Source organism: Apteryx mantelli, chromosome 29 (genome assembly GCF_036417845.1).
Source record: "Apteryx mantelli isolate bAptMan1 chromosome 29, bAptMan1.hap1, whole genome shotgun sequence".
Classification (NCBI taxonomy): domain Eukaryota; kingdom Metazoa; phylum Chordata; class Aves; order Apterygiformes; family Apterygidae; genus Apteryx; species Apteryx mantelli.
The window spans coordinates 1,936,353-1,957,683 of NC_090006.1; the positions used below are offsets into that span (position 1 = coordinate 1,936,353).

Here is a 21,331-nt window from a genome sequence, read left to right on the forward strand (position 1 = left end):
GATTGTGAGATCTTGACATAAACCGTTATCTACCTTACAGGTCAGACATTTGTGAGCCAAAGCAAACCAAAACCTGCCCACCTCCCCAGCTGCCAGGAAACCCCCAAAACAAGCGAGTGCTCACAAAACCCACACAATGCTGTCATCTATCAGCAACACTGCTGTGACCACAAACTGACAGAACCAACTTCTTCCCAGCTGTGATTTTTAGGAAAGGTCCTCCAGATATGTACAGGATAGTAGATGATAAAACAAGGAAATCTGCAGATGCTATTTAGCACTTTCCCCATCATTAACAATATGCAAATTCTATTCCTACACCAGGGGTACTAGTTGGAGCTTAATTAACTCTTTAACTACTGCATGCAGTTAAGACACTTTCCTTATCTCTTTCGTACAGAATACAACACACATGCTCTCCAAAAATTATTGTCTTCCATACAGAGCTACATTCTTCATAATATTTTTCTTTCTAATATTTTTAGCAAGCGAGGGACAGAGACAGGAATTTCCACTCTCCTTCCTGTCTCTCACATGGGCTGCCTATGAAGGAGCTGCTTTTCTCAGAGCATCGTGTTCATTTTGCCACTATTACCAGACCATAAACAGATAGATGTATTCTTAAGACGGACATATAGGAAAGGACTAGCCCAGAAGAAAATCAAAGCTACAGCACAAAGCACAGTATTTCATTTTCTCAGCAGTTCCCTCCATCTCCGAATGCTCTAAGCTTCCTCTGATGCCTCATTCATTGGCTTTTTCCCAAGCTTTACTGGGCCTTCTGTCAGCCTGAATCCACAGCTACACAGGGAATCTGATCTCCTCTTCCACCCCCCCCCCCTTTCTTTCCCTCTGCTAGATTCTGGCCAAAGTTATTTCCCTGAGTACAGTATTTTTTTTTTTTTAATTCTCCATATTTGTTCATCTCAGGGCCAGTCAGATGAAAAAGGTTCTTGGTCTGCTTTTAATCTTTAGGCAGACAGAGATCATAAGTTGGTGAAAACAAGATACTTTTTCTGACTGCAGTAACACTGCCCTAGCTGTAGCTCACATCAGAATCAAGCCCTAAGTATTTTTCTAAAGTTGCTCAAAAACAGCACATTAGTCCCCAGAGAGAGAATTTTTCTTACATCCCTCCTATTTAGAGATATTTTTGTGTCCTGCATTCAGCTCACTTTCTTTTAAAAGAGCAAAAATCATGAATCAGCCTCATCCCTTTCTTAGTACAATACAGTACCCAAACACATGCATTAAGCTCTTTTTGTGTATTCCAACAATTTTTGTAGTACAAGCCTAACAGCCATAAACATTTATGTCTACTCAAGATCATCCACATAAGACTTTAAAATCCCAAACCTTTTCTGTTTAACTAGCATACGCATTCTGGCTGCAGGAACCATAGCTCTATGCTATTGTACCCTCTAGCAGCATCACCACACAGGACCTAAGCAACCTAATCAATTAGAGATACAAGCCAACAAATAGCTCCTCCACCTCTTTTTTCAGCACTACCCAAAAAGGAGCTCCTCCCCTCCCATCTTGCCCACCCAGGGCTGGTGCAGGTGCTAGCCTGCAGCTTGGGCAGCCTTGCAGCTGCCTCAGTAAAAGGCTCTTACAAACATTTCCCAGAGTCTCATTCCTGCCTGCCATAGGAAGTCTCATAACCTAACATAGATCTTTACCTGTACAGCAACAAGCCCTGTTACTATTCTTCCTTCAGACTCAGAGAGGAAGTGAAACTCACATGCACACTCCCAACTTCTTGAATTTAGGTGTGGAAGCTGAAAATATCCATCTACAAAACACCTGGTTCTGCCCCTGACTAACCCTTGAGATGCTTTGACTTCTAAGGGATCTCTACTTCTCTCAGCTCTGACCAGCATTTAACAGTAGGACCGGGGAGGTACCTGGCATTTGCCCACATCTCCATGTTATTCACACCAGAGGTAATGGAGCTGGTGTACTTGATGAGCATAACCAGGTGCAGGGGAGAGAATGCTCCCAAAGTTTTAATCATTGATGCAGCAAGGTGCCTGACTCACTTGTATTCCAGGTGTTTCCACTTCTGTCAAGTCTGCTGTCATGCTGTTTGTCATTTTCCCATGAAACCTATCCTGCTGCTTTTCCTATTTTTTCCTCAGATTATCAACTTTTGCTAAGAATTCTTTTAAAAGACAAATTTAACTCTTTAAGCAACAAAGAACAGCTTGAAAGCCTGACTCCGGTGCACTCCCACTCCCCTGTCCAAAATCTGCCCAGGTCCCTTGGTGCTTAGTGCCAACACCTGAAGCTGCTCAGCTAAACAGTAATTAGCACTCAGAGAACAGCTGTGTTGCTGCAGCCTGAGAGGATTTGGGAGGGAAGAGTAGGAAGCCTTGTCCTTTGGACCTCTGATTTAGCTGCTGTCTGCCCTAAGGGCTGATAGGGCCTTTAGTGTGGGGGCTCCTCTGTCTTGGAAATGTTTTCCTCTTTTGGTTAGCTTTCTTGTGCTTGTGAATTTTGGTGCTTGTGGTGCTGTTTATGGAGGGAGACAGAAAATGTGAGTGAGGCTGAAGCTAAGTTTCCTGGCTAGCTCTTGGGGAAGAGGGAGGGTTTAAACTTTGGTGGCTGAAGTGAGCCCTCTAAGGATAGTTAGAGGGAGAAGTCTGCCTCGTCGGTGCTGGCAATGCTTGGTAAAAATGGTTTAGTATTTCCTCAGGATGAGGAAAATATGAGGGTGTGAAGCTGGCATGGCTCATTTTTACTGGGATGTAGACTAGTTTTGGTAAATGCTGCTAAGCTACTCCAGGTTTATATTGGTCTCTAAGGCTAAAGATCAGGTAATGGTCTGTGTGGAAAACAAAGCTGTCTCTGCGTAATGCTGTGTAACTCCCGTAAGCTAGCTGCTTATCTGTTCGTACCCAAAGCTGCTGTAGTACATGCTTAGTATGCTCAGAGCACAAGTGATGTAATTAATGTCTTTCAAGACACTTCAGTCAGCCTGAGTTTTCACCACAAGGTGGCATTCTCTGAGCTTTTTTCCCAAGGAAAAATAAAACCTACCATCCTTAATAATAACAATAATAATTAAGGGGAAGAAAATCTAAGCCCTCCCCATGTTTTCTTAAGTCTGGGACAAAGAAAGATTTGTTAGGAGGCTGCTCGTTCTGTTGCAAAACAATGGTGCTGTTTTCAGAGAGCTGTAAGTGAGACAGGGTCAAGTCCCTTTAAAAAAAAAAAAAAGTGGAATACAGTATTGTGCATCTTGAAATCTGAAACCAAGAAACAGAAGTGCAAGGGAAACAGGGGGAAAGTCTTGCAATTTCTGAGGACAGCTGTTGCAAGTGGAGTTTTAAGGAGTAAAATATATGTGTATATACTTAAAGGTCATTGAATGGCTTTTGTGGAGAAGTCTGTGAAATAAAGGAGCCTTGGAAGAAGAGGTTTTTTTCTCCTCCTTTCTGGATATAATGGCCATTGCAAAGGAAAGAATCTTGAGATTTGGCTTCAAATGTTTCTTCTTAGCAACATTTTTGCTAGCCTGTGATGGACAAGGTGGAAAGAGAGAGAATGGTGGTCCTGCCTGTTATGGAGGATTTGATTTGTATTTCATTCTAGACAAGTAAGTCAGTTCTACTTTGTTCTTTTTCAGAGAAATCTTTCCAAGGCATGAACTGGAATGGCATGCACTGACACTGAAGAGATTTTCTTTGGATTTTGATTTTGTAGAAGTTGCTGGGTCCCCAAGGGACCTGCAAAAGTCCTTACTGTTCTGGTTTTATTTTTGTTGTGGTAGCTTCTTTGGTGAGTCTAATATATAATCCCATTGTGTTCTGTAAATCAAGTTGTTATCAATTTTGCTGTGGCTGGTATGGATGTTTTAATGTGTACTTGATCCTGTAGTTTCTTAAAACGGTGGTTGGGAGAAGAGCAGCACATACCTCTGATATCCCTATGAACTGTGAAGGTTGAGGAACTCAGAAAAGCAAGGTTTGGAGAGTTATTATTGCAGGCACTAATTTTGTAGCTGAAAACTCAGAGGAAATACTAGCCTGCCTGGAGAACTACTTCTGTATCGTTTCTCTGTTAGCTCTAAATGTTCTAGTGCAAGCAACTTGCAGATAAAGACAGGTCTCCTAAGGCAGCTAGTCAGTTTGAAAGAGTCTGATTTTTGTCATTGTGATGGAAAATAGCTGGAGTGCTTTATTTAAAGTGAATTTTATTTTCTCTACTCTGAATCACACTTTCTTTGTTTCCAGCTAATTAAATGCATATTTTGACTGCTTAACTGTTTACGCTGGAGAGAACTTCCTACTCATTTTATTCATCACTATTCTGATAGTGTCATGATCTTGGCACTGGTAACTTTGTCTATTTAAAGGCCTTCAGATTGTACTCTGAACAGTATGAAACTGAGATGTGCTGAGTTTTGGAGAGCTTCATATTGAAGCAATAAAATAACTTAGTTAAAAGTGTAATAAGTATTAGCTAAAATGCCTGCCCCAATTTCCTTAATTTAAAATAGTTATTTTTAACAACAACAAAAAAAATTGGAAATACTAGAGAATGTGCATGCCAGAGCATATTCTCTCATGATATTGACATTATTAGCCATAAATTTAATGGAAAGTATTTTAAAGTTGTCAAGATTGCTTGCAGATAAAGCTTTCTAACTCATCCTCGTGAGTGTTTTGCAGTAGCTCCCACATTCTGTTAGTCTAAAAGACTTTGAATTACATAACACACTATTACAGAATACTGGGTAAAAAAGAAAGATAAATACAGTGGATATTTCAGTAAGCTTATTGCCCTTACTCCAGGGGAGAGGGGTTTTTATTTTCATTTTACTTCATTCAGTGGAAAGATCATCCTATCTAATGCATCTTGTTGCTTTGGATATTCTGTTGTTAGTTGGAATATTTGCTTTTATGCTAGGTAAGGGGGAAAATGAACCATCATTTGTACTGCAGAAAACTTTGACAACTGAAAGTTGAAGCAGAATTGAAGAGTTTTCCAAATCTGATAGATATACTCTGTTATGTGTTTGAGCTAATGTCATTTTAACAGCCTTCCCCCCACCCCATCCTGTCCTCCTCCTGAAAGGCGTAACTTTTTAGGCTTGCTCAAGGAATTGTGAATTTCGGTGGAAATGTGGCGTTTGGGCCGAACTTCACAGTAGGCAGGTTACCTCAGTGTGTGTATCAAGGTATCCAACAATAAACCCTTCTTTTTAACAGTTGCAGGATCGCTATTTCTGGCATTTTTCTGGTGCGGAAATAAACAGGGTCGGATATAAAGTTCATTGATATAAAAATGTCCTTTGCCTCCGGTGGAGTTTGGAGGAATGTCATAGTGTTTAGCTACTCACATGTTGGACATGCTTTGGACCTGATTGTCTACTTAGCCTTTGAGCAGGCTGAGAGGCTTATTATAGTGGAGTAGGTTTTCCATGGCTACTCTTTCTTTAAAACTGTCTTTCACTCCTCTGCTGCTAAGCCAGAGTTATGCAAAACTTGGGTCTTATTCATCCTGGCATTCCTACCTTCACTTGTTGCCTTCATGCATGCTGGTGAAGAAGCCCTGAACACAAGAGGGATAAGATGCCTATGGAGGCCTTCAGGCAAACTAGAAAATGATAGTAACGGATTCAGGGCTCATCTTGCTGCTTTTAACTGAATTAGCTCTAAAAATCATTAAAGCCTTGGTGATAAAGGACACAAAGGCAGAAAGGATTTTCAGTCTGAAACCTGAGATGTTAATTTCAGTGGTGGAAGAAAGCCATGAAAATATTGAGCAACCTACTTTCAGGGATCACAGAAGTAATACTGAAACAATAAACACAGCTCTGGAAGCCACCAGTGCTGGAGCCCTCTACTGACCCTTTTGCCTTAATGCCTGGTTAGATTTAGTGACTACTTAAGTCCATTTAGCACCTTGTATCTGTGCTGCTCTTACAACATGTTCCAGCTGCTATGCTGTACACAATCTTCATCAAAACACTGGCTCTTCAAGCATATTTCTAGACACAAAAAGCCCCTTCAAAGTTAACATGAAACCCATCAAGGGAAAAATAAGTGTCACAGGCTTTTCTCATGAAGTGATTCTCTATCTCCCTGCAGCATTCTCCTTTGACTCCTGCAAACATGCTGTGTGAACTGCTGAAGGGAAACCAGGTTTCCTCAGGCTGTCTGCATACAGCTGGAGACATGATGCTGCAGATGGCATGCTCTGAGGACCTGAAGCAAATCTCTCCTTCTTCATGGTTGTGAGAAGGGAATTCAGTCATTCAGAAACAATCCTGCTGTTTTCCTCTTACATCTTGCAGCCATGGTGTGCATGTAACAAACTGAACAGAAGCTTGAAATACAGCAGGTACGCTTGCTAGGTTACAGTAGCATCCTTAACCTCTATGCATGCACTTGCATGTCCTTTATCACTTCCAAGAGGAGTTCTCATACCACTTAGGTAGCAACAGGGACTTGGCAAAAGCCTGTTTGAAGGTCTCCCATGCTGTGACTGTTGGACCTCCGACTAGCAAAAGCATGTTTCAAAAGTGGTACAAAAACACCCCAGACAACTGCAGTTCAAGATGGGCCAACCACTCTCCAAGCAAAAATGAAGTTATCGTGCTATTGTCAGTGCAGTCTCCAATTCTGGAGGAAACTAAGGTTTGCAAGGTATCTTCAGAATCATTGCTTGACACACAGCTAGCTTGAAGGGATGAAAATACAGTGTTTGGAGGCAAGCAGCTAACCTGAGATTCAGATTTGCCTGACTGCAGGTTCGCTGAAGACAGCAAAATTATATTCATGTGAATTAAGACTGGATTAATTGGTCTTCCTTGGGCTTTCTTTGCAAAAAAGGGTTTTACAAGTAAAGATGTGTTATTTAAAGCACAATTGTGAATGTGGTATTTACTGCTTAGGACTAGATCCTGCATACTACTTACAGGATGTTGAGCATCTCTCAAAGTGGTGGTCAAACCAAGAGGAGCTCAGTGTTGTGGGAGATGAGGAAGGCTTGCAGTGTGTTTGGGTGACTTGTTGAGACAGCTGGTCCTAGATAGTATATCCTTTTGTATTACAGCTTGCATTGCTGCGGTGTTCAGAGGTTTTAGTTATGGACTTAGACTCCTATAGACTGAATGCTATCAAAATGTATGGCAAAAGATGGTGCCAAAAATTTATAGCTTGGGTGTGAGATAAGACAATAGGTCTTCATTAAGATGGGGTAGTGAGGAAGCAGTGAGATGATGTTCATAAGCATAAGGTACATATTTTTTTTTGCTGACATTGTCCATTTATTCTCAAATATCACTCGTGGTTAATGAAGATTACGACCAACCCACCCAACTGACATTGTGTCTGGTGCTGTAGTGTCCAAGTACCAGCAGAGTTAGCTGAACATTTGATAGTGGCAGCTCCTAGAAGAATTGATTTGCAGGTAGGAAACAATGAACAACAAATCTTTTCTGTAATCTTTAGCTGTATTCTATATACGTCAAAGGCTGTATTTCCTATGCTCCTGCTTGTTGTGTGAGCATTTTATACCCACGTGTGGAAAACATGCAAGAAACTGTACATGCATGAATGAAAAGTTGGCTCTAAAAGATCTTTGTCAAAGAAAAGCAAGTAATCCAAGCTGTTTCCTGTGATCCCTTCATTATTCAGCCAGTCAGCTGATATATTTTTAACCAATTGTACTGAATGAAACTCTTGCTATACAGACCCTGATATTTCTTTCTTCGAGTCTGGTTTTAGTAGCTGTAGGTACCATGATTTAAGCAGGGTTAAGTCCTGATTTACACCCATATAAAGAGTAGGAGAGTTAGGGGACACGGTAGGATGCAAAGCAGACAAGAAATACTTTTCATCACCAGGCAGGGAGACTGACCTGTATGAACTGCTTCCTGTGATAGTGCCTTTTCCCCTGGGGTGATGAATGCTCCAGGAGAGCTGACCACAGGACTGTTACGGAGCTGGAGAATATTCTAGCTATTCTAATCTGAAGAAATAAGTCTTTAGTTGGTGCCTGGTAAAAATCTAGTGTCTGAGGAAATAAATTCAAATTCATCTTTGATCTTCATTGACCTAGGCTCCGAGCTAGTCAATGATTACTTGATCATCTTTCTGGAATCACAGGCCTGAATCGAGAGCAGTGGTGTGCATTTTGTTGGGCTGACAGGGTTGCAAGGATATGGAGGCTTAGGATGTTTTACTTCCTGTTTTAGTATCAGAGTTGAGGTGTGTTAGCAGGATAGCGTGGAGAAATTTGCACTTTCTTGTGTCTTTTTGCCTGTTGCCTGAAAAAATATAATTCAGACATGAGTCTGCTGTAGGAATGTGGACGCACATTGCAATGGGTTAATTTAGTATGTGAAATCATTGCTGATCAAGACTTGTCTATGTGCACTTAGCCTGTGGCAAATGCAAAGTAAACTACTTGGTGAAAGGGGGATGGGGGAGTGGGAGCTGCCTTAGTCCTGAAGTTAGGAGGGCAGTGTAATATAAAGCCAAACTGTAAGCAGGTTTGAGTTGCTACAGCTCTGGGTTATGGTGTATCCCATTGCAGTGAGTAGAAGAGAAGCACCTGCTGAAGGGTAGGACTTAGCCAGAGCCAGGCTCTCTGAGTCCAGAAATTCTGAGCCGTGTGGAGTTTCTCTTTCTCCCTTGGATTTAGTTTAGATATACAAAATGCCAGCACGTTTGACCACAGAATGCATCGTTCTCTTGTTAAAGGCATAATGGTTTATTTATTCTTAATTTCCATGTATTGGGCTTTTCTCCAGAAAGAGAACTTGCAATCTTCAGTGTGAGCCTTTAGTTAAATTGCAAATGTATAGTGTCAGCCACTGGGTTGCATAGTGCTGGCTTGCTAATAATTTTGTTTCACTTTGACAATACAAAGAGATACAAGTTTAAAGTGGCTTTTATTTTCTTAGGCTTTAGATACATTTCTCCTATTCAGAGCTCCTGGCCTTTCTTGTAAGAGGCTCTACAAGTGACAATAGTCTTTTACTGCAGGGTTTTCTGATAACACAGCTGAAAGCTGTGGAGGTGAACACTGCAGGCTGTCACTGTGTCTGTAACCCCTCTGATTGCAAGAAGGTTTATTTTGCTTTTGTCCAGGGATTTTTTTGCCCAGTGAAGATTGTAAGAAGTCTGGAAGTTTGTTTCAGAAGACATGTATGTATTAAGAGTATCTCCCTTCTCAATGCACACCTGTGCATCTATAGCCACTGAGACCTGGGCTTGACTTGGTGGAGCAAATAACTGCAAATACACAGCTCTCTACTTAAAGATGGAAAGCTTGCTGTGCTAGGAGGAATACTGCACTGTCAGGAAAGATGTGAGCCTTCAATTTGCAACCATGTTTTTATCTTGCTCTGGCACGGATGAAGAGTAAATTGATTGTAGTCTAATACAATTACTCCACACCAGTGCATCTGTAACTAAAAGCAGAAACTGGCTTTTTTTGTGGGCTAGAGTGGGTTTGTTTTTATGATAATAGCAATGGTAAGAAGTTTTCTTAAAATAGAGGTTTAACATTCTGCTGTGCTTGAACTTTGAGTTGTTCCTCTCTTTTGTGTGAATAGATGTGTGGGAAGGTTTTATGGAAAAGAACTGTAACTTTAGATGTTTAGAGTTTTGTTCCAGAGGGGCTAAGAGGGTCCTGTTGGGAGAACAGAGCAAGGATGAAGGGAAGGGGGGGCAGCAGGATCTGCAACCATACTTGCGTGGAAAATTAAAAGACACTGTGTAGCTGAGAAAATGGCTCAAACTGCTTAAGACCAGCAGAAGAACAGTTGCAAAAGCAAACACTTAATGTGCTATTGACTGGCACATCACTGAACTAAGCTATTGGTTTTTAAGCTTAGTTCTGGCAAATGCTGCTTTCAAAAAATGCATGGCTTCTCAAAGCCATGGAAAATGAGAGTTTTATATGACGACCTACATACCATATGTGCTCTGTGGCTGGTTCTCATTCTCAGCTGCCTTGCTGTAATAATAATTTTTAAAGTGACAATCAACTTTTGTTCAGAGGATTGTAATAGAGGGGAAGGAATAAGCACACTTTTTTTTTTTTTTTGGCCAGTGCAGCTTCTAGGGCAGTGTCCTGTTCTCAGTGAGGGCTGGATAGAGCTTCTGTATTGGTGGAAGCTGAGAGCTGAGCTTTCACTTAACATGAAATACAGTATAGTCTTCATTTCTGATAGTTAGGAGAAGGTTGGTTAGTACATGCTTTTGTGAAACCTGACCCAGCTTCAGTAGTGTCTGCTACCAGATGGTTCAGAAGCTACATGGAACTTGAAAGAGGCATACTTTTTTCAGGAAGAGACTGATGCATGGTCGAAAGCCAGTATAGATCTTGCTGAAGGAGGTAGCACTGTCTGTTTTATGGTTAACAAAGTTTTGGCTTTGTGTTTTCTAGATATTGTTGCAACCCCGCCTTGGGGTGCGGGGGAAGATTCCACGTGTGCATCTCTGTTCTGTTGGATGCTTAGCCCACTAGAAATGTATGAGAAAGCTCCCATGTTGCTAAGGAAGCCTTTGGAATATCTGAAAGAATACTGCCAGAGATGCCAGCCTTGCTATTAAAACATACTTACGGTGGAGTGACAAACCTCCACAAATCTGAAGGAATAGGTTCCTGCAAAAATATTCATGGTTGTGTTCTGTGGGGGGTATATGGTGTGTTTGGGTTTAAGTACTGACAGTTCATGCCAAGCAAAGGTGGGTATAACTTAGTGTAGTTTGAATATACAGTTGGGGTAAGTTTTTTGTTTTTGAGGGCAAATCCTGTTGTGCGTCATCCTCCTGTTAGACAGCAATTTTCCCTGCTGCCTGCAAGATTTGATCAGTTTCTCAAGGCCCTTGCTAGCGGTGTTTCTTTGGCACTCCCCAATACCTATTTGCAGGGAGACCAAGAATTAGAGTCCTGGTCTGTTGAGAAGATTGGCTCTCTGCATGCTTAAGAGCCAAGAAATAATTTAGAGCTACTAGCATTTGCTTGTGGTTAGGTCTCTGTAATCTGTTAGTTATGATCACGGACAAAAGTGAGGTGTGTATAAGGTTCTGTTTAAATTGCGGACTCACATAAATAGGTGCAGCTGGTATCAGGTCATTTGTGCAAAGTGAACCAGTGGTATATTTGCTGTTTTGCCAGATGAGCTGTATATTTATGTACCTGTGTGAGGTTTCTTGTCGCATGTCCCTGTCTAAGGCTGCCTGGGGGCATATGGGGCCATGTAGAGAAGGAATAGCTTATGGTATCGTGGAACAAGCAGATAAGGCCCAGACTTTTACTGAATGGCTGTAAATAAAAACCAGGCATAGGGGGAACAGGGCAGGAAATTTCCGAGTAACCTGTACAATGTGGTTTGCCTGCTTGCTGTGCTTTGAGGAAGTCACACAGAGCGTACTGGTACTGTAATATCTGGGTGAATCTATTCATAGCTCTTCATTTGGGCTCTAAGATCTAAGGCAGAGCAGTGATGTCAGCTACCTCTCCTTTTTTTGTGAAATGAAAAAAATATATAATTTCAACCGTTCTTCTTGCCAGCCTCAGGCTGCTGATAATTAATGCTTCTGTTAAAGCTGGGATTATTTCCCCTAATAAGTATTTTTAATTGTAGTCAGTGAATTGAAATAAGTGATGGCATTTTCCTACTCTTTTTCCAATATTAATATGCCAATGTTTATATAAATGTTTGTGCCAGAAGACTCATTTAGTGCTGAAAGATTTTGGATTAACCTAATTTTTTCCCTTGTTCTTACAACGTGAAGAAGAATAATCCCATTCCTTTAAAATACCTGGCTGATTTTCCTGAAGGCACAAAATTATAGTCCAATCTGTTTTGTCTTTAATTGAGGTGTGATAGAATGAACCAGAAGGGCTGAGATGTGGATCAAAGGTATTTTACTTTTCATAAATGCTAGCACAGTGGATATGCTAGAAAGGCTTAAGTATCTGTTCTTCCTTCCAACTGTACTTTATTCCCAAAATGCACTTGAGCTGAAAGCTCTGCACAATGGTATGGTGAGTGAGTCGGTAGAATTCACCTAAAATACTATATAGAGACAGATTTGTACTAACACTGGGTTATTTGTTTAAGGCTGTGCTAAAGGTCTAATGTTAGTGCCGTATGTTATTGTGAAGTGTAGCCTCAAACAATTGCATGGGGCATAAATTATCTATTCTTGCTTTTCAAAGTTAAGTAGGAAATGTGATTTACTGTTTCCTATTTCATTGAGAAGTTGAAAAGGACAGTGAGTGTTAAGTAAACTTAAAGGAAAAAAAAAAAAGGCTAGCTAAACGATGTCTAACAATACATTAGCCTGGGGAAACTATACAACAGCAGCAATTAAGCTAATATCTCCTGCAATAATTGTTTCCGTAGATCAGGAAGTGTCCTGCACCACTGGAATGAAATATATCATTTTGTGGAACACTTGGCCCGTAAGTTCATAAGGTAAGAAATGCAGGTTTGGAGGTAACCAAATGAGGTGTGTGCGCTAGCAACTAGGAGACAGGCTTTGTTTCTGTCAAGAAGCACACCCTGCTTTACACCAGGGGACCTGATGTAAGAGTTCTCGATCCTTTTCTCGGATCATCTCATTGATTGCTTTTGAATTTTTCTCAAATGTGTTGTTCTGTTATGGGGAAATACGAGTAAATGAGCAAATCAGGCTTTTCCCATCCCCCCAGCCTGACTTCTGTGGACCAATTTATACTTTTGTGTGCAGGGAACCCTCATTTTCTAAGATGGCTGGCTGCTGTGTAGCATGAGGAGGGAGAAGTTTGGGACTGCAGGGAGAGGTCTGAGACTGTAGCTTCCAGCACTGAATGCCTTCAGATTGGGTAAAAACTTGCTGGGTCAGTGGGTAGAATGTGTTATGATAAACATGGTCAGCCTTCCTTCATCTCCGTGGTGATACCAAGATGCACTTAAGTCTTTCTTGCCTCTGCAGTCCCAAGATCATGATGCAAATGGTATTTATGTTTTCTAGAAGGACTTGGCTTGGCTCAACTGGGAAGATCTAGGGCAAAGCTCTATTTGCTGCTTTGTCTCCTTTCGTCCTGTTGAGTTACAATCTTGGGAGCAGCCAAAGACATACCTTAAGTGTTTGGTATTAAGCATATAGTGAGCTGTGTGTGAGCAGACCACCAAAATCATTTATTTTTGTGCGTCTCCTTCTCCAGCCCGCAGCTGAGGATGTCCTTCATTGTTTTTTCGACGAGAGGGACGATTCTAATGAGGTTAACAGAAGACAGGTAAGAAGTTTAAGAGCACACAGTGGCTTTTTGTCTCTTTCTGTAGCTTCCTCTGTCTTTCTTGCTCAAGGATTCCCAATTCAGTGAGCTGTACGGTGACCTCTTTGTGATGCTCAGGCTAATTGTTTAAATCACCTGACCATTTTCATGTGACACTTGTTCTGCTAGAATGCACCAAAGCCTCTTAAGGCAAGGGCTGCTTTCTAAATTCAGTTTTCTAAATGTCTGTCTAGAGCCAGCTGGGGTTTTAACACAACAACTTTCAGTGAGGGAGTTTCTTCCACAGGTTTTCAGGCTTTCATTGCACTGACTGAAGCGTGGTGTGTTTTGAGCATTGTACAGTTATGTTCCCTTTTCTTATCCATCTGAGATTGCAACCCCTTTGCATAAAGAGAAAGTATTGCTTTACAAGTGCACAGCATTTTCAATTTTACATCATTATAGCCTTAACTTTATTAAACATGATAAAATGTCCTTGCACACCAGAGGGAGAGATGAGTAAGCAATTGGAGAGCAATTAATTAGAGGTGGCTTTTTTGTACAGGTGGCAGCATGAAAGGTAATAGAAGATAAACCAGAGACAGAGGGTTAAGAGCTAGCCAGGGGAGAAGCAAAATCAAAAGATTTGTGCTGAAGCTTTTCATCAGATGTTTAGGGAGTTAGCTGTCCAATTTTCATTATCATTCAAGCAGATCCTTTGAGACGGCTTAGGGAGATCTTTCAGACTTGGATCTTTAATCCTGTGTTTTTGAGGGTTCTTTTATTTGTGCCTCTTATGCTGATTTGGGGAGTTGATTCCTTCCTGCCCTGGGGATGAAAAGGTAAAATAGAAGTGTCTCTGGCTATCCAAAGCTAAGAATGTATTAACATTGCCTTTGAAACATCCTTAGGAAGCTTCTGCTCCAGACAAATAAGTAAAACTCCCTTCCCATAAAAACAAACTAAAAGGCAGTCAGTGATACCCATACTCCTGATATAGAGAAGAAATGATTTCTCAGAGACCTGAAGGTTATTATAGGCAAGCAGAGTGTCTAGAATGGGTTGCAAGGGTGTATATTTTTTGGCTAGGACAATTTGATTGTGATGTTTCTGAAGCATGTTCCTGTCATCCCCCTGTAGATCCTAAATGAATTGCAAAAAATCTGAGGTTGATTTTCCCCCCACTTCCCCCCTCCCCCTTCAAGAAGAGCTGGACACGGTCCTTTAATTGCTATTGCTTCCTCTGTTAACTTCATTGCCACGTGGAGCAAAAATATATGTAACACATGTGAAGACAGTATTAAGTCAGCATGTGTTTTACATATTGGATGTCTATGAAGTTGCATACCAGAGCAGCTACTATAGAGGAATGAATAGGAAACTGGCTACTTTCCTAAAGAGCAGTCCACACACATACCAACCTCAAATATCATTAAACCCAGCCAGTCTAAACATCTTTTGCCATTTACTGCAACAGTTGGGTATAAAGGGAGAATTAACAATATTTAATTGGGTGCCAGAGGAAAACCTGACTCCCTTCCTCTTATTTGTCTCCCACCCTGCAAATGCGTGCCATGGCAAAGATCTGTGGCCTCTCCAAGGCTTTAAATTACAAGACTTATGTGCATTTCCCATGTGGAAATGCATTTCATGTTTATGTGGATGTCCTAGAAATGTTGACTACAAACAGGGTATTGATACATCATTAGTCAAAATCCAGCTGACTGGAGAGCTGCTGGTTGTTTTATTGGAGGATTGACAGATAAGATGTGGGCTTCACTCAAGTCCTTTAGTTGGTGCTGGCCTGCCTTAGCAGGGAAAGGAAGAAGTGGCAAAACCTCTTCCATCTCCCCCTTGTCTCCATCCAGTGTATCAGCATCTGGACATGAAGATCATTGCAGTGTGCTTTAAATCCCTTGTGAAAAAACTTTGCATCTTATGAGACTGGATTGTCACTTATTTTAAAGGCCTTTGCTGTCTATTTTAAAATCCTAGTGTTCACATTTGAAAAACAGTTGTGATCACAGGAAATGCTCTGGATTTTATATTAAGCTTTGGTTTGGAGGGAGGGGTGTCGGGGTAGTTTAATGGAGGAAATATCTGTCCCTAGCCTGCCTGCAGTATACAGCTCAAAGTACAACCTGGTTTGGAATATCACAGGTACAGAATGAGTTCTTGAATGTCTGATGCTGTAATCCCTGGCAAAAACCTGTTGCCTCTCTCTGGGGATTAATGCTCTGCTCTGTGGACTGGATAGTGTTAACTCACCATTGCAATTGGCATTGCAAGTGTGAGACTGCATATGTGATAATCACTGAAATGGGTGTTGTTTTAAGTAATGAAAATATGCAGGAACTCTAAGAATCAGACCCATTCTGAAAATTTTGCCTTGGAGATGTGCATATTTTAAGAATGGAGCACCCAGTTCAGGTGCAATGAGGTCTTGCTTTCTGGATTTCAGCTCCATCCTGTCTCAGTCATGTTTCTGAATGTCCATCAACACTGCTCTGCATGCACCACTGGGCTAATGCTGTTAAAGTATGTGTGTCTGGCAGCTGTAAATTTTACTGAAGGATCCAAAATCAACTTGAATTTCTTAGTGTTTAGTTACAGATAAATTTTCTATTTTATCTTTTTTCTTTGAGCCCATCTGGGGCCAGAAGTGAAAAGATCAATGCATACTTAAGACTCGTATTTTTGATGGCGTCAGCGTAACTGTGTCATTTCAAGGACTAGTTCAACAAGCTTCAATTTGTTTAAACTGAACAAATTTGAAGCTCTAGTTGACAGCTGACATTTAAGGGCAAATGACAGTAGTTTTCTCCAGTGCTTAAACTCTTTGATTCCAATGATTGCTAGGACAAAACCGACTTCTGGCATTCGGACCTGCAATGTCAGTGGGGTCCTGCATACAGGGACTTTATCCAGTTCCCATGAAGATAGCATAGTTTGCTTGGAGATACCCCACCCACATTGCGAGGGCTTTATCTCAGTTTGAAAGATTTCTGGCCTGTACTTGGCTTCCAGAGTTTGGTGCCTGCAACTCAATGGAGCGACATGGGGGCCTGCCCCACTTAGCCCACAACTGATCTGTCAATGTGCCTGGGTTTCCAAAAGATCAAACCAGATACCTGGAACCATAATGAGCTAATGGGAAAGGCTTTGATCTTCAAGTCAGTTTGGACAGGAACTGAAGGTGTGGTTATGATGAGCAGCAAAATCTGCCTTATTGTCCACATCCTTACAAAGGTTTTTATCCAAACGTTACCTTAGTGTATTTGAACTTTGGGTTAATTGGTTTTTTTTGCTCTCTCTCTGGTTCTGCCATGCATATCCTCACCTGGGTATCAACTCCTGGTAAATTTGATCTTGGATATAATAATGCATCTGCATTCATATTTCAGGGAACAGATACGCCAAGGGCTAGAAGAGCTGCAAAAAGTCCTTCCAGGAGGTGACACATACATGCATGAAGGATTTGAAAGGGTAACTAGATCAATTTATGGTGCCTTTAAATCATTTCTGGGTGCTTCTCATGCAGTGTTTAATGAAGTTGTTTAATAGTTCTCTGGTAGGTAAATGGGGGTATCGGCCTTTTGTACAACAGGTACACTGAACAATGAGCATTATAGGTGGAGTGTACACATCCAGTGTTCGAGCTGGGATAAGGGAGCCTTGGACCCTGCCACTTCCCCATCTTTTTGCCTTCAGCTTTGCGGAGAGCTGCCCTTTCAGCTTAGGACAGGGCAGATGGATTTGGCGTTGCAATTCCCCATCAAACCATGACCTTGAAGGGGTGGAAAGCTGTTAGGAGTCCTGCTGGATGGATGCTGTAGTGGGTTTGTTAGAGTTGGGTGGGGGCTGAAGCCGTGGCTCTAACCCGTTCACTGTGGTGGGCAAACCATGCTACTTTGAAGTAATTGCTTCTATCTTTTGCTCCTATAACTTTTAAAAGCTCAGAAGTTCATGTCAACCTCTGCTGAGGGAGCTCCTCCCTCAGCCCTCCACCCTCTCTCTACTGCGCATGTATTTTGCAGGACTGTCAAACTGTCTGCCTAGTGAAAGTAAATTGCGTTTGAACATGCAGAGAAAAACTGTAAGCTGTGAGGAGACCTGACTGAGATGCTAAAACCAAATCTCAGAATTTGGTCACTTAGACTTTGCAGGAAAAGTCTGGAAGTCAAGTTTAAATTCAGAACACGGAATCTGCTCTTAGTATTTTCAAAATGCAGGTGCGGCTTTGGCCCACTGCTTAATTTTGAATTGGTGTGTGCTGAAGCATATGCCCTTCTCTTGCAGAATCCACTTGTGTATATATAAAGCGGAAGACAGAAGCATAAGACTATCTCTGCAGTTGGTTTATTGGCAATTATAGTAGTTAATCTAGAAGTGCTGGGAAATACTTATCAGTGGACTTAAGAGGTTTCTCAAGAAGGGTGCATGTGATTTCCAGTAGATTAGTAGGAGGCCACGTTATTTCTGGCATTACTTGGAGGGGGGAATGGCTGAGAAATCAAGTTATGTTGCTTTTTCCATAAGTGATTAGAGAGGGAAGGACTTCTGAATTTCAAAGGAAACTTTGCATTTGAATAAGATGCAGGCTGCAAGCATGACATTCTCTCTGCCACCTTTTCTTTCTGGTGCATGTATAGATGCCCATGAAGTATTATTATTCTATTATTGCTAATAATCTTCTGATTTAATTTCAGGCAAGTGAACAGATTTACTATGAAAATGTTCACGGTGAGAGACTCTCTTGATCCATTGAATGTTGTTGTTTTTTGTTTTTTTCCTTCCTGCTTGACTTGTATCCTTAATTTCTGTTTGTAACTCGGCTACACTGCAGGAAAGGGCGGGGAGGGGAGATTCCTGTTCTTACAGGAGTTCAATAGTGTTTGGGGTAATTTGTCCTGAAGAGGAAAAAGAACAGGTGGAGCTTTAAGGGTCAAGCTGGAATGACTGCGTTTCAGGCCGAAGGTGATAAGCCAGGATGATTCTAGGTGCCTGAAGATACAGGCAGGTGCCTAATGTTCTCAAAAATACTTGATAACTGTCTTGCTCTCTTTGCTTAAGAACTCAGGTGACCATTTCTTCATCTTGAAATGTGAGAGTGTGGAGATCCTGTTATGTGCAAGTTTTTCAATAAGCAATTAGTGCTTCCAGTAGGAAGTGCAGACAACTGCAAAAATGTTTGTTCTTCCTATCCTTGTAATTAATGTAAAATATTTTTCTGCAATAGAAAACCAAAATTAAAAATAAAACATTACTACTTGGAAACTGAAAGATAAGAGACCAGATGTCTGAGCACAAAAACAGTCCTAATGATTCTTCTGGGCCACTCATGAATAAAACCAAGTATGTGAGTAAGTCTGCACAGATTTGGCACTGATCCATAAACCATGACAGCAATAGAATGAAATATATAGCTAAAACAGTTCCATTTGGCATTGGTAATGCTTTTATGTTCCTGTATGCATACTGCATGTTAACAGGTTGCCACCATATGCAAGAAGCAGTGGACAACTGGGTCCTCAACTCTGAATGTTGGCTCTGCATTTCTGTCCTTGCTTTAATGAGAGGAGGGTTTATACCACCTACAGTAGGTGATCAGGCTCCTACAGTAGTCAGTGGAGGGGGAAAAGGCACCTCCAGAGGGTATTTGGGGCTCTGAAGTTAGTATGAGAAGTACCCACCTCTCTCCGTTTCTTAGAGAAAGAGCCTAGATGCTTGAGTTTGGCACCTGTAACATAAATGACTGTGCATGTTGCCTGTTGCTTGTCAAGCATTTTTCTTTTTTTATTGTGCAATTACGATATTTTTGTTTGAATTGGGGATTTTTAAGTGGGCGCAGGAAAATTGGGTATCCAGATCTGTGTTCTGCAATAACTGAGTGATGGATGTGCATTCAGAATTGCCAGACAATATCTTCCTCGCTTCAGTCTCCTGTTCCTTGATGTCAGGAACTTGGTACAGGATTCAGGTGTCTGAACCCAGAAGCCAAAGGCAAGTTTGTGCCTGTGTCAGAAAGCAAATAGACCCAGACTAGACAATCTCAGCAAAAGTTGCATTTGTTCTGATTTTTTTTTTTCTTTTCAACAGCAGATCATTAAAGGCACAGCTGCTCATAGAGGCAGGAAAATCCCCTTGATGATTTAAGACAAAGATTGATAATTTACTGGGTTTTAAGACACAAGTCTTCACATACTTAACCTTTTACTTTCTTTAGCAATGTTTATGCAAGATGCAACTATGGAGCGCCTTCAGATTTGTAGCAAATCTATTGTCAGAAATGCAAACGAATTCTATTCGGCCACTCCTGAAAACTAACGTAAACTTCTAAAAGCTGGGGCTATAATCAATGCAACAGAAAGAACGTAGTGTTCAACTGTATTGCCAAATAGGTTATGTAGAAGTGATGAATAAGATTTTTAGATCATTTTCCTACCAAATCTATTTAAATCCTAATTCAGGTTTTCATCACAAGCTGAAGATCTCTGGATTTCTTGAGTTGATAGCTATATCAACTCAACACATACCAATAAAGCCAGGAAATAACTAGGAATGCTTTGCAAAGTTTTTCTTGATGGTTACAGACATCTGCTGGTCTGAAATATTAAAATAGTTGTGAGGCATTGTTGGTTAAAAATCACTGTGATGCCTCAAAGGAGTATGGTAGAAAACTGGTGTTGTAGACAGGTGACCTAGTGGAAAAAATGCAGAAATTCAAGGCTTCTCAAAACCGGTTGGCTGAAGAAGGTGAGGGCATCACACTTAATATTCATCCTTCTGGTTCTTTAAACCTGCTAACAGGTCATTAGCAGGATGTGTTCCGTGCTAATTTAGTGCCATGATGTTCTTGAGTTGTATTTATTAAAGTAGTTTGTTTATTTAGGTTACAGAACTGCAAGTGTCATCATTGCATTGACAGATGGAGAGCTCCACGAGGACCTCTTTTTCTACTCGGAGAGGGAGGTAAGTGTCCCTTCTGCATTGTTAGCCTGGGAGACAGTGAAATATCTGACTTTGCTGCTTCCAAAGCAAAAGATGAGAAACGTTTTTTCCTGGTGACAAAACTTAATTTTCAGGCTCTTTAGACGTGCGTCTTGCAGCATATTAAGTTCTGTCTTAACAGCAGCAACATCTCTGACTCGAAACTGAGACTGTTTATAGGAAAGGATAGGTGTTTAACAATACTTCCGGTTAAAAAAAATAAAGGGAGGGGGGAGAAGAAACAGGAGTTTGCCACTGAAAAGTTTCAGTGTTTTCTGGAATGTCTTGGGAAATATTCAGATCTTCTCACTTTGGATTTTGACTCTTTTACAAAAAGTTAAGACCAAAGTAAGAGGATGAATGTTCTTTATATAATCTTCTGTAGCACTGAAAAGCCTTTCAGATGATCTAATCTGAAATTTGCAGAAATGCTTCCATTCCTGATCCTGTTCTTGAATGGAAAGATTCCAAGTCCTCAAAAATGCTTGTGGAGCAAAAAGCTGCTGTTATCCTCTATGGGGGTGGGGGGGGTGGGGACACCTGAAAGAGTTTAGTCCTATTTCAGTAGTATTTTGCTGCCTTATGATGCAGCAGACTGGCTAATAGGTGCTTGCTTTTCCAATTCTGTTGATGCTTATTTGCATCTTGAGGAACTTCAGCTTCCAGGAATTTACCTGACAAAGCTGGAGTTGCAACAGAAGTGAGGTGTTAGATGCAACTGGAGTCCTGTTACTGCTGAAAATGTGGCCATGTCAGTGAGCGGTGCCCCAAGGGCTGAGCGCTTTTGAACAGTTGCCACCCACCTTAGGTGCACAAAAATAGGAGTTTATCTCTGCTGGAACAACTGGGTTTGTGTATCCCAAAAGAACTTAGCAGTTCCTTAACTGGGCCTGGAGAGAAAGCTAAGTTGAATGCCCACATAGTTAGCAAGAAGTGTTTAATGCTGCATATTTAAGTAATTCTTTTTAGAATTAATAGAACTCATACTAGAAGTTCATTAGTGTGTTTGCTGAAATACATCTGACCTTAGGGATGCCTGCCTAACCAGTAACCTCACCAAGGAAGACTGTTCAGGATTTTAGACATTTTAATCTGGATGAGGAAATTG

The 21,331-nt window shown here is 41.1% G+C and overlaps 1 protein-coding gene across 1 annotated transcript in view; it reads left to right on the plus strand.

Annotated features, from left to right (window-relative positions):
• Nucleotides 1-3,125: 3,125 nt before the first annotated feature.
• ANTXR1 (ANTXR cell adhesion molecule 1) overlaps nucleotides 3,126-21,331 on the plus strand; it is a 107,270-nt gene continuing 89,064 nt past the window's right edge. The window contains exons 1-6 of the mRNA XM_067312435.1: nucleotides 3,126-3,601; nucleotides 12,380-12,451; nucleotides 13,183-13,254; nucleotides 16,638-16,719; nucleotides 17,943-17,976; nucleotides 20,126-20,205. Of these exons, the coding sequence (XP_067168536.1) occupies nucleotides 3,450-3,601; nucleotides 12,380-12,451; nucleotides 13,183-13,254; nucleotides 16,638-16,719; nucleotides 17,943-17,976; nucleotides 20,126-20,205 (492 nt within the window). The 5' untranslated portion in view covers nucleotides 3,126-3,449. The remainder of the gene's footprint in view (nucleotides 3,602-12,379; nucleotides 12,452-13,182; nucleotides 13,255-16,637; nucleotides 16,720-17,942; nucleotides 17,977-20,125; nucleotides 20,206-21,331) is intronic.